The sequence below is a fragment of the Procambarus clarkii genome, chromosome 35 (genome assembly GCF_040958095.1).
Source record: "Procambarus clarkii isolate CNS0578487 chromosome 35, FALCON_Pclarkii_2.0, whole genome shotgun sequence".
NCBI classification, from domain to species: Eukaryota; Metazoa; Arthropoda; class Malacostraca; order Decapoda; family Cambaridae; genus Procambarus; species Procambarus clarkii.
In genome coordinates, this window is record NC_091184.1 from 23,687,931 (window position 1) to 23,705,728 (window position 17,798).

Sequence of the window (17,798 nt, forward strand, 5' to 3'; positions counted from 1 at the left end):
CGACTTGACCAGTCCCCATATATATATATATAAATAAAAATGAATATGAAACTCCTGTTGGTCAATCTGCGCATGTAGTGCATCCAGTATGGGAAAGCTATTTCCTTCAAAAAGTATAATCGTGTGGCTTTATGTTTAAAGAAACCATTTCAAGTACACTCTTTGATTGAAAAACATGAATATAAATACAAGTGTTAATTGTAAATGACCAGTTATAAACAAAAATAAGAAGTAGGAAAAATGATATATGGAACCAGACAAAAACATTGGAACGCTTAGGTGATGAGAGGGTAAACAATCGCCACCATTTTAGCAGCACCCGCCGGTGATGTCCAGCACGAGCATTAAGAGAAAACCTTGACACAAACTGTACCTATCATAAAGAAGAAGCACCACCATTGATCGCCAAGTGCTCACATCAAGTCTAACTCTAAGAAACAACACTGAAGCCTTGATGCTTCTCCCAACATCCGGGGGAGAAAACCTTCACACAAACTGCACCTGTCATAAAGAAGATGAAGACTCACCAGTGTCCACAGTGTCGGAAGGTATTCACCCGTCCTGGAAGTGTGAAGCGTCACATGTTAGTGCATTCAGGAGACAAACCTTATGAGTGTCCAGAGTGTGGGAAGAAATTCAGTCTACGTCAAAGTATGACGACTCATATGTTAGTGCATTCAGGTGACAAACCTCACGAGTGTCCAGAGTGTGGGAAGAGATTCAGTCAGCATGGACATATGAAGACTCACAGGATGGTACATTCGGATGAGAGACCTTTTCAATGTGCTGAGTGTGGCAAAAAATTTAAAGAACGTGGAAATATAATACAGCACATGTTAGTACATTCAGGTAACAAACCTCATGAGTGTCCAGAGTGTGGGAAGAGATTCAGTCATCGTGGAAGTATGAAGACTCACAGGATGGTGCATGCGGATGAGAGACCTTTTCAATGTGCCGAGTGTGGCAAAAAATTTAGAGGACGTGGAACTATAATAAGGCACATGTTAGTGCATTCAGGTGACAAGCCTCACGAGTGTCCAGAGTGTGGGAAGAGATTCAGGCTTCTTGGAAGTATGAAGACTCACATGTTAGTGCATTCAGGTGACAAGCCTCACGAGTGTCCAGAGTGTGGGAAGAGATTCAGTCAACGTAGAAATATGACGACTCACATGTTAGTACATTCAGGTGACAAGCCTCACGAGTGTCCAGAGTGTGGGAAGAGATTCAGTAAACGTGGAAATATGACGACTCACATGTTAGTGCATTCAGGTGATAAGCCTCACGAGTGTCCAGAGTGTGGGAAAAGATTCAGTGAGCGTGGAAATATGAAGACTCACATGTTAGTGCATTCAGGTGATAAGCCTCACGAGTGTCCCGAGTGTGGGAAGAGATTCAGTCAGCATGGACGTATGAAGACTCACAGGATGGTGCATGCGTATAAGAGACCTTTTCAATGTGCTGAGTGTGGCAAAAAATTTAGAGAACGTGGAATAATAATAAGGCATATGTTAGTGCATTCAGGTGACAAGCCTCACGAGTGTCCAGAGTGTGGGAAGAGATTCAGTCGTCTTGGAAGTATGAAGACACACATGTTAGTGCATTCAGGTGACAAGCCTCACGAGTGTCCAGAGTGTGGGAAGAGATTCAGTCGTCTTAGTGATATGAAGAAGCACAAAATGATACATGCAGATAATAGGCTAAACACTTAAAGTGTGGAAGGTAATTAAGAGAATGTTGAAGGATAATGAGGCACATACAGGTATATTAACTTAACTTTAATCTAACAGTGTGCTATCACAATGTCAGTTGGATGTTCTTCAAAGGTAATTTTATTTTGTTTGAGAAATACACTTCACCATGAAAGGTAAAGATCAAGATATTTTATTTTATTGTTCTTTTATGAAAGTTAGATGACCAAGCAAGAACTAGAGAAGCTGCCACCATAGAAAAATTCAAAATTGCTTATAAGTATAGAAATATCTCTTTAGTTTAGCAAAGATAAATCAAAGCTTTAAATGTTTTTCTTCATATGTATGTAAATAATAGTGTGATTTCTGTTTTTGTTCTCTGTGAAAATTTATTTAAAATGTAATATACTCTGTAGCTAAGAGATTCATTACATTATTGTTGTAATATTATTTAGCATTGGTGCTGGTGAAGAAGACAGTCTGAGACGTACTTAAGATGAGACCATTTGATTGATAGGGAAATGTAGGTTACCCCAGGCGCCGAGTGTCTCGGAAGCAATGGGGACAAAATTGTAGTGGTGATCCAGTTCTCTATACTTACAGGATTTGGCTGCTTCCCTGTGGGTGGCAGCGCCACCTGGTTGTGCAACACTGAGGTTAATGTAGGTGTTAGCCAGGGTTGATATGCACGTGTAGTCCCATACCAACTGCTTGCCATTCTTCCAGGGGTTCACTGTGATAACATCCAGGCGACCAATAAGAGCATCAGAGTTACGGTGCGTTAGGTAACGGGGCTCTCTTTCAGCCGGGCATCCAGCTGTGGTGAGGCTCCTCTTGATGATGTCGTTAACTTCACTGTGCCTCGAGTGCCATCCCCCTGTGCTTTGGCAGAGTAGGCCATGGTGGCCGTACCTGTCAGCCACCACCTCGCCGCAAATACACCTATATCTGGTGTGGATTGGGGCAGCAAGGCGGAGGGCCACAGCAATTCGGAGGGCGTGTGGTGTGAGACGCGTGCCAGTTGCCGACATTGGGGTTGCTAACAGGAAATCCCCTGCATGTGGTGCTGCTACTGCTGTGAGGCGAGCAATGTTGTGTTGTGTTGTTGCAGCACCCAGGCACTCTGCAGCAACTTGGTCTACAATGGGGCCATCCCAGCTGGATTGCTTGTGGGCTTTTGGGGATGGTGGTTGAGGTGATTGGCCTGCACGAGAGGCCCACTCTGGCACAGCGTGTAAAATTGGGATCATGTACACCTGCCAGCTGATGTAAGTGGGCAGGTAGAATTTCCTTCACAAGGTCGTCGGATGCTGATAAGGAGGACAGGAAGGCTGGAACAGCGATTTGCGTTGCTGTTCGAACTCCGAGGCCCCAAGTCTTACGGGAAGAGAGGCTTGTTTCCACTGTAGGTCATCGAGAGAAAGGTTAAGGGCTTTTTTTAGCATTGATTTCAGTAACCGGTCATACTCACTTAGTTTTTGGCTACTGTAAGATGGTGAACACCTCAGAAAGTAGGTTAAGCTGGGGAGGGACAGACATCTGGTGATGAGGTAGAGTGCATCATGAGCATCAATATCCTCAATCCTCCCATCCATTCTCTTAAGGTCGGCGATTTTCTTATCAAGGACCTCATCGATGGCTTTCAACCCCAGGGGAGCTCCTAGGAGTGTGCTGTCTTCAGGTTTAGTTTTATGGATATTTGGCAGAAGACCCTCTATTCTCTCTATGATGCCCTGGTTGGAACATATTATTTCACATTTAGAAGGGTTCAGGGTGAGGCCTAAAACTGCACCTTGCTCCTGGATTTTTCTGATGTCCTCCAGGATTGAGTCTTGGGAATCAGCTAGGGTACCATCATCCAAGAACCAGATGTTAAGCTCGCTGGACAGGACCTCTGTGACTTGTTTGATGACTAAGCAGAAAAGGAGAGGAGCAAGGGGGTCACCCTGTTGGACGCCTTCTCGCGAGTCAGTTTCATGTTCGCCAAAAAGTAGCTTAAGATCCATACTGTAGCATGAATGTACAAAAGGGTAGAGGGAAGGGAAATGACTGAACCGCACGGAGTACAGCATTCCTCCGCACCAAATTGAAGGCATTTTTGAAATCTAGCTTGATAAGGGCCTTTTCGTATGTGATGTTGGCGATGAAGGCTCGAGCTGCATGGGCTGCCGCCTCACACCCTTGTGGAATGCCAAACCCGAGCTGTTTTTGCTTCAGCATGTTGGCCGCTGCATCACTAACTGTTCTTGCAGCTGCCTTTGCGACGAGGCGCCGGAGAGAATTGCCCACAGCTATTGGCCTGATCCCTCCATCCTTTTTCTTTAGAGCACACATATATATAGAGCACATATATATATGTGCACATATGCACATTTAGAGCACACATGTACCTAGTAGCCAGAACGCACTTCTCAGCCTACTATGCAAGGCCCAATTTGCCTAATAAGCCAAGTTTTCATGAATTAATTGTTTTTTGACTAACCTAACTTTTTCGGCTACCTTACCTAACCTAACCTATAAAGATAGGTTAGGTTAGGTAGCCGAAAAAGTTAGGTTAGGTTAGGCTAGGTAGGTTAGGTAGTCGAAAAAACATTAATTCATGAAAACTTGGCTTATTAGGCAAATCGGGCCTTGCATAGTAGGCTGAGAAGTGCGTTCTGGCTACTAGGTACGACGCACACATATATATATATATATATATATATATATATATAATATATATATATATAATATATATATATATATATTATATATATGCGTATGGAAATGTCAAGACACATATGCCTGGAAACCCACTTCGGCCAATCATCTTCCAGATACCTACACCCACTTACAGACTGGTGAAGCGACTCAACGGCTTGGTGACTCCTTATGTCCCTTGCACCTTCAGCCTGAAGTCTCCAAAGGAATTTGTTGACTTACTGCGGGGAACACGGGCCACAGGGATAAGAGCCTCGTTGGACGTAGAATCACTGTTTACCAACGTACCTGTGGATGAAAGAATCGGAATGATAGCAGACAGAGTGTATCGTGATCCGGCCTGTACTCCTCTTGACATACTAGAAAACATTCTAAGGAAACTACTCCAAACTTGTACTAAAGAGGCACCCTTCTTGAGCCTGGATGGGCACATGTATAAGCAAGTAAATGGGGTCGCCATGGGTTCTCCTCTAGGTGTCCTGTTTGCGAACTTCTACATGGGTACCATCGAGCAAAAGGTCTTAGTCGACATGAACTTGAAACCGGCCATATACTGCAGGTATGTTGACGACATTTTTACACAGGTACCTGATGTTAGACTTCTGCAGGAGCTGAAGGAGGCATTTGAGCAGAATTCTGTGTTGCGTTTCACTTACGAGATGGAGTAGGATGGGAAGCTGCCCTTTCTAGATGTAACAGTCATGGAAAGGAGCGGAGGTTTCCACACTGCAGTCTACACTAAACATACAAACATAGGAATGTGCCTGAATGCCAACAGTGACTGCCCAGACAGGTACAAGAGGAGTGTTGTTAATGCTTATGTCGACCGTGCTCTCAGCCACAGCTCAAGATGAAAGAAAGTCGATGAAGAACTCTGAAGTGTAAGGCAGGTCCTAGTCAACAACGGCTTCTTTAATGGTTTCGTTGAAGACATCATAAGAAGGAAGGTGAAACGACATGCAACCTCTGAAGAGACAACTAACACAACACTTATACCCCCTATTAGACTATTTTACAGAAACTTCTTTTCCTCAGCTCATAAGAGGCTTGATTAAGTACGACTTAATCAAACTAGAAATGCTCTACAAATCAAGGGACCCAGAATGTGGAATGACCTTCGCAACCATGTTAAAAACTGTACCTCTCTCAACCAGTTTAAGATAACGAAGCATTACCTAAAAAATCACCTGTAACCTACCTTACCCCTCTGTTGTCAACCCATGTCTGTTTTTTTTTTTCAAATCAACGCTGTTTGAATGTAATTGTCTGTAATAATTTGTAATTGTATTTGTGCTGCTTTTTCAGCCATGTTCCTCCTCTCTTTTACCTCTATTTTTGTTTGTTCTCAACACATTTTATTTTTTACCCATTAGTATTAAGCTTTAGTCATTAATGTTTTTCCTGCACAAAACGCTTTGCGTAATAGTGGCTTTAGGCATTGTATATACCAGTACTAGCTCTATCTATTAATCCAACAAACTTTGTAAAATCTCTTGTATGTATATGTACCTTACCTAAATAGACATTTATTTATTTATTTATAAAACGGAGGAAATGGTCCAGAAAGATATTGTTAATAGAAACGTTATCCCTACAGACAAAAATCAGAAGATACAACTGACGATTTACTATAAAACCAAAAAAACGGCCAACCTACTCATGAGAAACTCTCCTGACATAAAGCAGAATGCTTTAAAAGAGACCAATGTCGTCTATGCCTTCAAATGCCCACTTGGGGACTATAAGCCTCAAAGAACTCAGTATATAGGCAAGACAACAGCATCTCTTTCCAGGCAATTAACGATGCATAAGCAACTGGGCTCCATTAAGGAACATATAATCTCTATCCACAACCAAACCATCACCAGAGAAATCTTAGCAAACAACACAGAAATCATCGATAGATTCAGCGATAGCAGGCAGCTTGACATCTGCAAGGCACTACACATCAAGAAGTGAACACCAGCAATCAACAGCCAATTAATACATAACTATATTCTACCCACTTCAAGACTCCGCTCCAATATAGAAGCATCAGGAAATATGGGCCAATAGGCCCTTTGCACTTACTTCCATCCTTACCTTCAATTTACTCAATACCCATTGTTTCGTGTTCTGTCCTGTGTTGAAAGTTTTGTTCACCTCATCCAAAACTGATTGTAACATATCACCTCACCCAAAATGCGGGTATGAAATGAAAGATGCTTAAATCATAGGATAGTAAGAACTCTGTTTAGTGTTTGCAGGTTATAGTTGTGTGTATGTAAACTAAAAGTCTTTGAAAATGTAATAAGTTATTACGAAACGCGTTCAAGTGTCGCATCAGACTAGAAATAAAAATGAATTTTGGAGAATTGATTTTTCAATTACTATCAACAGTGAAAAGAAACATAACAAATATTGAGAAAATTTGTGTTAGAATTATTAATCTTACTTTTTCGGTCATATTTAATAACATATATATATATATATATATATATATATATATATATATATATATATATATATATATATATATATATATATATATATACAACCTTAGAACACTTTCCCACCAGGAGATTCGAACCCTAGCCAGCACAGAAGCCTTACAGCAACTGGCATAACTGGTACGCCTTTAACCCACTGCACCACAGCTCAGACCCTTAAAAGAGATGGTAATTTCGGAGTATTTTCTCCAGAGTATTTATTTATTTAATTTATTCATTTATCGTATTTAATTTATTTATTTATGTATTTATTTATTTACTTTGGAGAATTTATTTATTTAAATACTCTGAAATTACTATCTCTTTTAAGGGTCTGAGCTGTGGTGCAGTGGGTTAAAGGCGTACCAGTTATGCCAGTTGCTGTAAGGCTTCTGTGCTGGCTAGGGTTCGAATCTCCTGGTGGGAAAGTGTTCTAAGGTTGTATAATCTCTCTTGCGTGTTTAGGCAAGTTGTGCATTTATATATATATATATATATATATATATATATATATATATATATATATATATATATATATATATATATATATATATATATATATATTTAAATATATATATAATGTAGATATATAGGGATTGCCCCAATAGATTGCCACAAGGATAGTAAACATATTCTTGAAACCCAAGGCCATTCAATGCTCCAGATTGATATGTTACTCGACCTCCCTCGTGGTCATCCTGGCCAGTCTCTTTGCGTAATGAAGATCACTTTTGATAGTAGGTCCCTTCTGTCTTTCGTAATTCTTGCTGGTGCCAGATGCTCCTGAAGGAGCATCTGTTCTCCTCCCCTTTGCCATAGGTGCTGGAAATTTGGGCATGATCCCTTCAAATGCACAAGTGCCGTGTCTCTGATGCCCCTTGTGTGGATACTCAGGTCATTATAAGACAGTGCTTTTCTTCCCAAGCTCACTGCATCAATTGTAGTGATGCCCACCCTACCTTCTCCCGCACATGTGTGCAATACAAATTTGAGGAAACCATCCTCAATTTGAAACATCAGAATCATTTATCTTTTCTTGAGGTGAGACGCCAAGTACACCATCTTTTATCTTCCTCTGGCATGTCTTATACTCGTATATTGTGTTCCACTTTTCGCCCTCTCCCACTTTCTCAGTTTTGCAACTGTTTCCAGGCCATGGACTTGGACACCACCACCACCTCACCTGCTCTATTGAATTCTGGGCCAGAGGGTCTTCCTCCTAGATCTCTGTCTGGTGTCTCCCATCCCTTCCTTCCTTCCTTCCTTCCTTCCTTCCTTCCTTCCTTCCTTCCTTCCTTCCCTTCCTTCCTTCCTTCCTTCCTTCCTTCCTTCCTTCCTTCCTTCCTTCCTTCCTTCCTTCCTTCCTTCCTTCCTTCCTTCCTTCCTTCCTTCCTTCCCAGTCTTCCCTGTCTCCTGTGCCCTCTTTTCCTTCTCGGCCCTCCCCTCTTGTATTTTGTCCCTCCACACCTCCTGTCCATCCAGGTCGTTGTCCCTCCTCCCAGCAATCTTCATATTGACTGCTCCTGTTCTCCTTCTCCTGTTGAGACTGCAACGGCTGTCGCCCAGTACGATGCTACTGGCACACCTGTCTATGTTAGAAACATAAGCCTGGCTCCTCTTCTTCCTCCCAAGCAGGTAAGAAGGCATCAATCTCTTCCTCACCTTCCGACTCCGACTCTATCCCTGAATCCCTCTCCCATTTCGGTGGTTAAGTACTCTGTCCCAAATATGGAAATTCCCTTGGCCCTCAATTCTCTCTTGGATGCTGCCCTTGATGAGGTGTGCTCCCCTGTTTCTGCCCCTCCTCTCCCTGATTGCCTTGACCACACCTCTCCAATGCTGCTCTAGACCCGGTCAGTCCACCTCTGGTTCATCCTACCACTACCTTAATAAAAAGACTCCATTGTTCCTGCTAGATGTACCTGTTCTTGATAGATTTACCTGTTCTAGCTAGATTTATCTATGCCCCATAACCCCAATTTCACTGATCCTGATCTTGCTTAGTATACTGTTTTAATTTGCCTTTGTTTGACCCATGTTCTCTATTTCTATTCTCTCTATTTTTGACAATGTTTATTCTTCATTTGAATATTCGTGTATTTTATGCCAACTTATATGAATTCCAGCTTCGGATATCACAGTTTTCACTGCTTTGTGTCTGTCTCCAGGAGCCGATGCTTGGCACTTGTCCTGGTCACTTCCGTGGTTACGCCATTCTCTTTCCCCCTCCATTTTTTGCTAGGGCCCATAACACTACTGCTCTTTTGATTCGTACTGATATTACCTTCGTCCCCATACTTTTCCAGTTGCACATTGAGTGTTCTGTGGCCCATATCTTTTGAGTAATTGGTATACAGTCTGTTCCATTTATCTCCCCCCAAATTTCCCACTTTCTCTTCCAGGTCTTAAACACCCATTGGACTCTTTACCAGAGCCTGTGCTCCTGTTGGGTGATTTTACCTGTCGGCATACCCTCTGGGGCGATGTTCTGCACACGGGGCCGCCTTCCCGAAGGGTTCGTCCTCTGTTCTTCTCTGTCTCTTCTGAATTCTGGTGAACCCACTTATGTTGACACCTGCTCTTGCACCGTCTCCTGTCTTGATCTTTCTCTCCTGCCCCTGTTCTCTTTATTTAGATTTCACATGGCGGGTTCTTCGTGACCTCCATAACAGTAACCATTTCCCCATCCTTGTCACCTTTTTCTCTTTTCACCCTTCCGTCTACGTCCCTAGGTGCCAGTTTGCCAAGGCTAACTGGGATCTATTCACCCTACATGCTACTCTTTTCGACCACTCTGATCTGCCTCTCCCTCAAGCCTTACTCCTTTTTCATCACACCATATTAGACGCTGCCCTTCGCTCTATTCCTAGCTCTACCTCCCGAGGCATGTGGAAGTGCGTTCCCTGGTGGACTGCAGGCTGTGTTTTGGCTGTCTGCTGTAAGAGCGCAGCATAGAAGTAAGACAGATACAGACATTTGGTTGTTTGTTTTCTTTTGTTTCACAAGGCGAGTGCGGTCCGTACGGCTAAACGTGTGAGTTTGAAATCTTTTGTCTCCACCATTATGACTGATACTCCTCTGCCCCAGATCAGGAAGAAAATCTGTAAGATATCGGGTAAGTTTGTTCCAGATATCTCGCCAGCCCTTCACTTCTGTGGTTCTATTGTGGCGAATCCAGTGTCGGTTGCCACCGAACTGGGTTCCCCGTTTTGTTGACTCTTGGCTCCAGCTCTAGTCTTCCTCCATCTTTCCTTGTTCGCAAGCACCTTCATGAATCTTGTTCCATAGATTTTCACATGCATCTCCAGCTTCTCTATAATGACCCTTTCTCTCTTTCCAAACTCCAGTCTGCCCTGATTCATTGCGGTTCTATGGCAGCGGGCTCAGATGGCAAAACATCTCATAATGAATGTCATCTCCCTCAATGCACATTTCAGTATATACTGAATCTGTTTAACCATATCTGCGAGTCGTCATCTGTCCCTAAGGACTGGCTTGAGGTGGTTGTTTTTCCTATTCGAAAACCAGGGTCTCTAGGGACAGCTCCTAAGGGCATCTGCCCTATTGCCCTCACGAGTTGCATCTCCATACTCTTTGAATGTATGTTCAATGTCGGTATGATGTGGATTTTGGAACACTATTGCCACCTCTCCCGTTCTCAATTTGGCTTTCGCAAGTGTCAAAACATGACTGATGTCTTGATGAACCTGATGTCTATATTCATACTGCTTTTGCTGCAAAGATCTCTGTTGTTGCTGTTGTCCTTTTTTGACCTGGAAAAGGCATACGACACCACCTGGAGATGGCATACTGTATTCTGTCCCAACTCTGTTACTTTGGCCTTCGTGGTAATCCCTTTCTCTTCCTACAAAGCTTCCTCTCTAATCGTTCCTTTAGAGTGAGGGTTTGTACCATTCTGCCTCTTTTCGGCAATACGAAGGTGTACCCTACGGTAGTGTTCTGAGCACTTGCTCATTTTCCTGGTTGCCCTCAATCATCTTTACTCCCTTTCCTCTGGCATCTTCTCAGCTCTCTGTCAGCGATCTTACCCTTCGATGTCGAGGTGATGAATTGCCTTTCCTCCAACTGCATCTTCAACTTGCGATTGATGCCGTGTCGTCCTGGACAATCAATCATGGCATCAAGTTCTCTACAACTAAAACTTGTGCTCTGACTTTTACTCAGAAGTAGGTCATTCTTCGTCCCCCTTTGTCGCTTTATGGTAATCCCCTTTTGTGCATAGATTCTGCTAAACTTATGGGGTTATTCTTTAACACTCATTTGTCTTGGTCTCCCCATATCTCTTACCTCTGAGTTGAATGTTTTAAGGTCCGTAACTTACTTAAGGTAAGTTATACTTCCTGGGGAGCTGATACGAGCACGCTCCTCTCTCATACTGTCTAAACTCAATTATGGTTGTCGTGCTTACTTATCTGCCTCTCATTTTACTCTTTGCTGTCTTGATGCTCTGCACCATACTGGGTTATTCTTCAGCCCTGGTGCCTTGCGTTCGACTCCTACCCTAAGCCTGTATGTCGAAACAGGCATCCTGTCTATACAGGATCGCTGTGATCGCTACTGTCTTCACTACATTGTGCAGTCCCTACAACACCCCTCCTCACTTTCACTTATGTCGTACTTTTCCTTGCACACTTTTCATCACACTCGCGCTCCATTTCCGACTTCACAGATGGGTCAAAGTCTGCAGATGGCATTTCTAGTTTGATTAAGTCATACTCTTGGAATATCAAAAAGGTATTTGTTTCTGGTGTGGAGCTCATGGGTTCTGTTACAACCTTCAGTGAAGCTTTTAAGGTCAGAATTGGCATTACAGTTCAACATTATATATATATATAATACACATGAGAGGATGTGCAGTGACTTAATATCTAACATATTCAGAGATTTGAGTAGAGGTACCGAGTGATGTCTGGGGCCAGAGTTGGATATTGTCCTAATAGCAGCTTTGTGTTGAGTAATTAGAGGATGTAAAGGATTTTGGGTAGTAGGACCCCAAGCACAAATACCAAAGTTGAGATAAGGATAGATGAGGGAGTAATAGAGCGTCACCAGGGCAGGGCGAGGTACATAATATCTGATCTTAGAAAGAATGCCAGCAGTTTTTGAAACATTTTTTTTATATATTTAGAATGTGTCCCTGGAAATTCAGCTCGTGGACAATGAGAATGCCAAGGAATTTGCCATCTATTTTGTTACAAATTTTGGTATTATTTATCCTGACATTTATTTGATTTGAGGATTTATTGCCAAACAAAATATAGAAAGTTTTGTCAATGTTGAGGGTGAGTTTGTTGGCAGTTAGCCAAAGATGGACTTTATTTAGCTCAGTATTCACTGTGACATTTAGAGCAAGGGGGTCAGGACTGGAGTAAATGAAAGTTGTGTCGTCAGCAAATAGAATTGGTTTGAGGTGTTGGGAGGCATTTGGAAGGTCATTAATGTAGATGAGAAAGAGGAGAGGGCCAAGTATGCTGCCCTGAGGAACACCAATGTTGATGGGTAGGGTGGGAGAAATTGAATTATTCACAGAAACGTACTGGAGTCTGTCAGTAAGGTAAGATTTGAGGTATTGCAGGGAGTGACCTCTGACTCCATAATGATGTATTTTACGAAGAAGGTTTTGGTGGTTGACAGTGTCAAAAGCTTTATGCAGGGTCACAAGTAACCCAACAGAGAACTCATTTTTATCAAGAGCTGCATGAATTAAGTTAATCATACTAATAATTGCTTCGTTAGTACTTTCTTTGGGACTAAAGCCTTATTGACAAGAGCTAAGTATATTGTGTTTGGCTAGATAAGAGTAAAGCTGCTGTAGATGAGGTTTTCAAATATTTTTGACAAGTTTGGCAGGATTGATATAGGTCTGTAGTTGTTAACATCAGTGAGATCACCACATTTGTGGACAGGAGTTACTCTCGCTTTTTTTTTAGATAATCTGGAAAGGTTTGGAGTTCAAGTGACTTGTTGAAGAGCAATGCAATAGCAGGAGCTAAAGATCTGGAGGCTTTTTTGTATATTAAAGTTGGTATCTTCTCAAGATATGATTTGGTTTTAAGCAAAAGGATTATCTCATTAACATCAGTGGAATTTGCAGGCGATAGGTACAGAGACTGTGGATACTTACCTGTAAGATAGTCCTGAACATCAGTACTGGAAGATGGAATATCATTTGCAAGGGATGACCCAATGGAAGAGAAGAGCCTATTGAACTCAATAGTAGTATCAGAGGCTGTAAGCGGACCATCGTTATTGGACAGAAGTATTGGTTTGTTATTTAAGGTCTTCTTTGATCCCAATATTTGTGAAATTGTGTTCCATGTTTTCTTAATGTTGCCCTTTCTTTAGGTAAATTTATCTTCGTAGTATTTAATTTTGGCTCTTCTAATTATTTTAAACAGCAATGATGAGTAATTCTTTGAAAAAATTTTGGAGATAATTCCTAACCTATACTTCTTCTCAAGGTCATGTTTTTATTAATAGATTTAAGTATTCTCTTTGTAAGCCAAGGATTGTTTAGCCTTTCAGTTGTGACTTGTTTCGTTAGCATAGGACAGTGGATGTTTTAAAGGCTGAGAGTTTTTTGAAGAAAAGATTGCACTGCTAGGTTGATGTCCCCTATGCTACCTAATTCGGTCTCCCAGTTGACATTAGCAGCAGCAGCTATAAAATTGCCCATGGCAGTTTCATTGTGCAGCCTAAAGCTTATCTCCCTTGTCTCTAGAGGTGGTTTGTTAATGTTAGGAGAAATGTTGGGTAATGGTCTGTAGTGCTATCGATGATTATCCCTGAAGTAAGCGGAGAGGTTATGTTGGTCCAGATGTGATCAAGAGCCGTGGCAGTACTGTCAGTGATTCTAGTAGGTCTAGTAATTAAGGGTATGAGGAAGCAGGAATTCATACAGTTGAGGAAACTAGCAGCAGGAGGGTCCTCAGGCTCACAGAGATCAATATTAAAGTCCCCTGTGATAATTAGATGGTTTTTGTTCAGTCTGTTATCTGTTTCCCTCACTAATATGATCACTTCAATGTCTGCTCTATTCAAAGAATTATTTCTTCGATCTCTCTTTTTAGATTTATTTTCCTTTCTAAAGACAGTTGTGTCTGTTTAAGCAATTTCCGTTATTTTTTCCTTCTGTGCAGTCTCCTGTGTGTTCTCTTTCTAGAGTTGTCCTCTTTCTGACCCTCCTCACAGGCATGTGCTCTAAGCAGATCTAGTAGGTTTCAGCTGTCAGTGGAGCTATTCCCTTTGTGAGAGTTTTGTCGCTTAAGATGGTTTCCCAATGAATGTTTCCAAGGTCTATATTTATTTCTTCCCAGTCGATCCTCTTATTGTTGAAATTGAATTGATTGAATAAGCCTTCTAGCTTGTTGGTTCTGTTGGACTTACTACTGTTATTAATGTTAGTTTGCACTTCAATGAGCTTACTGTGTGAGTGTGTAGAATCTGAGATTGTAATGTGTCTGATTAGTCTGGTGAGTAATGGTTGTGGTGTCAGTGTAGCCAAAAGTTTTGTTGTGTTTTAAATTATTTTTAATTAAAGACAGTTTGTTAGGGTGTGCTAGAAGTACACTTTACTTCTCATTTGACTTTTACACTAGAATATGAGCTCATTTTGGACATTGTCAAGATGAGTGTTTATTTACCATAACTGTTGTTGTCTACCTTACATGGTACAAGCTGGTGAGATGTGGAGTTCATTTACATAATTGTGTGTTAGACTTGAGACCAAATAGATCTTTTGGATGTAATTTGATTCATTTGTTAAGAGCACGTTATTACGGCCCTACTGGGACACAACCGGGTTCTTTTCTGATGGTATTAGTTTTTTGGGTATTCGGCCCCAAGTTAGTAGAGGCTTTCAAGGGGTGAGCTCCTTAACGCAAGTAAAATCAACGGGGGAGGTACATTAAATACACAAGTATACTTAATTATATATATTCCTTTCCCACCACCATATGTAAATTAAAGTCACAAAAGAGAATTATTACTACACAGTATTTACATCTTCGTCTTCCTCTGAAGACATTGGATACTTGGTGATGCTCACTCTGGGTAGCCTTTCCTGGTTTTCTCTTCCATGGCCCAGAACCCACGATGAATCTACCCAGGCCACAGGCCAGCCAAATTACAATCCCACTGGGTGCCTCGTCGTGATGGCCTACAACTACAGTCCAACCTGTAGCTGGCAGGTACTAGTCAACCTCGCTGTTAGGCCACTCCATGACTAATACTAGGGTTGCGAGCCCTAGGCAGGAGCCTCGTGTGACTTGCTGTTCACTCTCCTCGGTCGGTACCGCAGTGGGTGGTCTCTTCCACCAACCAGCCCCGGAGACAGTGGATTACGTCACTGCCACTCATCAGGCAGGCTATCACACACTCAGCAGAGTTTGTCCGGGGGTGGCTCACAGCTTCTACAAAGCAGACTGGTGAAGAGACCTTGGCTGCCTTGGGTAGACTGACTCAACGTACCTCACAGCCGTACTAGGTTGACTCTAAAAGCAGACACGTCATCAGTATTGGGGACACTACATGGGATCACTAGGAAACATCACTTACTAGCTTAGACACAAACGTCCACCTATTTGCTCCATAGATGGCGTTCACTGTCTAAGCGCCACCTCACCAGAGGTCAGCAGTGGCAACGTCACGAGCCGACTAGGACAGGCATCCAGCACTTATTGCCGGCATCTCTCGTCATCACTAGATGGCGTTGTCCATGTTGTGGGATTTTCGGGAGCGGACTCACAGATGGCGTGGACTTCATGGCTTCGTGCTCAGGCGAGGAATTTTGGTTCGTAACACACGTGCCCAAAGCCCATGCTTTGGGCACACTATACAGTAATGTAAGTGTTCCTCGGGTAATAAATAACAGTGATCATCATTACCTGGTTTCAGGGGATGGACGGTGTTTCAGGCCATCCTCCAAAGGTTTCACAATGTCAAGAAAACGGTCAATTTAAAGTAGTCTCTCCTACCCTACCAGAGGCTCCAAAACAGAAAATGGGACAGTACATCACTTTCTCGAGTTGCTTTCATTTTCTCGTAAATTTTTTTGCCTTGTGTGATGCATATGAGCAAAAAGTGATGCTCTTTATCGGAGGACAGGTTAGGTATTTACTCGGGGTAGAGAGAATATTATAGAGAATCTTTTTCTTCTCTCTTTGGCAGGAACACCACTTGAATATGGCGTCGCTTGTGTGGGTGTGGCGGCGAAGTGATCTGGCCGCAGCGGTGCGACCCATCGTGGCTGTACTGATTTACGTCCTGGATGATCCCGGAAGCGCCTTAGTCGGACCTTAGCATGCATCTTAGCCCGGACACAAGTTCGAATCCTCATTACGGCCTTTGTGAATTTGTTCATTAAATGTATCATGATATTGTGATTTCTGTATCACAAGTGATGTTCTTTTCCTTAAGAATGTATTCCATGATTTGTATACCGATAAAGGTTTGATTGATAACAGTTGTGTACCTTAACTTGTCTTGATAATAAACAATAAAAGTATATTTGGGTTTAAAAACTTATTATTGCTGTCAAGTTTCATAATTTCTGGAGTACAAGACGACTGGTATTGCCCCTTTTAACCCCTCAGTGGTGCCTCCTTGCCGTGGTGAGGGGCTCACGTACACCTCCCTGTGACCGGTGTACGTTGCCTTTGCCCCCTCTCCTACCCCTTTTTGGGTGGTGGACGTGCTGAAGGGCACCACGTAGGGGCCTTATGAGCCATCGGACCACCCGCTAGAGGGGTCGCCTGTGAGGGGCCGCCCTGAGTGGATGGTTGGGTGTCCAGGCTGGGGCTACAGGGGGAATGGGGTCTTAGCACCAGTGTGGGAGAATGGACGATGTAGTAGGACACTCCTGTTGAAAAGGGGGAGCACCGCTGGGGACAACGCACCCTTCCTGCACTGGCCCGCGCTCAGTCTCCCTGGCTGCCCTGGTAGGTGGCATCTCTTGGTTCCAGGTCCCAAACTTTTGATACTGTTTGCTGCATGGATGACGACACGACTTCTCTTACCCAGGCTCATGGGGTGGGCAACCAGGCCCCTGAGTTGGACCATCCAGGAAGACCAGGATCTGTAGCCCCCGCTACAGGGCCCGGTTTAGGCCCAGACCGGACTCTTCCTTCCTGCTCCCCTCCCACCTCTGTGGTTGGGTCAAGCCCCAAGCCTGCTGTGGTAACCGCCTCGTCCCCTTGCATGGCTCCATCTTATTGTGACTACTGCGCCTTTTGACCCATCTCTCTCTAAAAGTTCTCATCCCCGTCTCCACCACGGCTACTCTCGTATGCTCCCTTTCCATACTATTTCGTACCATGCTTTGTTTGGTCCTGCTAAAGGGACTAAGTACTTTGACCTCCATCCTTTACATTCAACTCCTGACAATTTTTCCCTACATAGGCATCTTGTAGATTCCGTAGATGCCTCAGTAACTTTCAACCCCACCCGTCTTGGTACCCGTGTCGTTGCTGCTCCTCAGGATGCAGCCACCCGCTTGGCCGCCTTATCCTGCCTTGGCGAGACCCCTGTTTGGGTCTCAAAGAACGCTCGGGTAAATTCCAGTGTTGGCACTGTTCTCCTCCCACACCATGTTGCGACTGGTGTTATGAATTTAAAAGACTGAAAAGACCACGAGGATATCAAGCATATCCTCGAGGCCCAGGGTCATTCTGTTCTCCAGGTGGATACGTTTACTCATCCCCCTCATGGTTATCGCCTTCTGCCCCTTCGGGTTGTGAAGATTAACTTTGATGGTAGGACCCTTCCGCCCTCTGTCATTCTTGCTGGTGCCAGATGCTTCGTTCAGGAGTATATTCCATCTCCTCGGCTCTGCAATAAGTGCTGGAGGTTTGGGCATGGTGCCCTCAAATGCTCTAGTCCTGTTTCTCTCTGTCCCATGTGTGGAGGCGAGGGTCACTCTAAG

General features: G+C 43.2%; 1 protein-coding gene across 2 annotated transcripts; it reads left to right on the forward strand.

The window, feature by feature from the left end:
* The first annotated feature begins 297 nt into the window (after positions 1-297).
* LOC138371386 (zinc finger protein 665-like) lies at positions 298-16,384 on the forward strand. Of its 2 annotated transcripts, none has more exons than XR_011230431.1 (2): positions 298-1,823; positions 16,046-16,384. XR_011230431.1 is itself a non-coding variant. In XM_069336166.1 (2 exons), the coding sequence occupies exon 1, from the start codon at positions 516-518 to the stop codon at positions 1,707-1,709; it is 1,194 nt and encodes a 397-aa protein (XP_069192267.1). In that variant the 5' UTR covers positions 298-515; the 3' UTR covers positions 1,710-1,719; positions 16,046-16,384. The 2 variants fall into 2 exon arrangements, 1 of the variants encoding a protein (XP_069192267.1); XM_069336166.1 differs by having other exon boundaries at positions 298-1,719.
* The last annotated feature ends 1,414 nt before the right edge of the window (positions 16,385-17,798 follow it).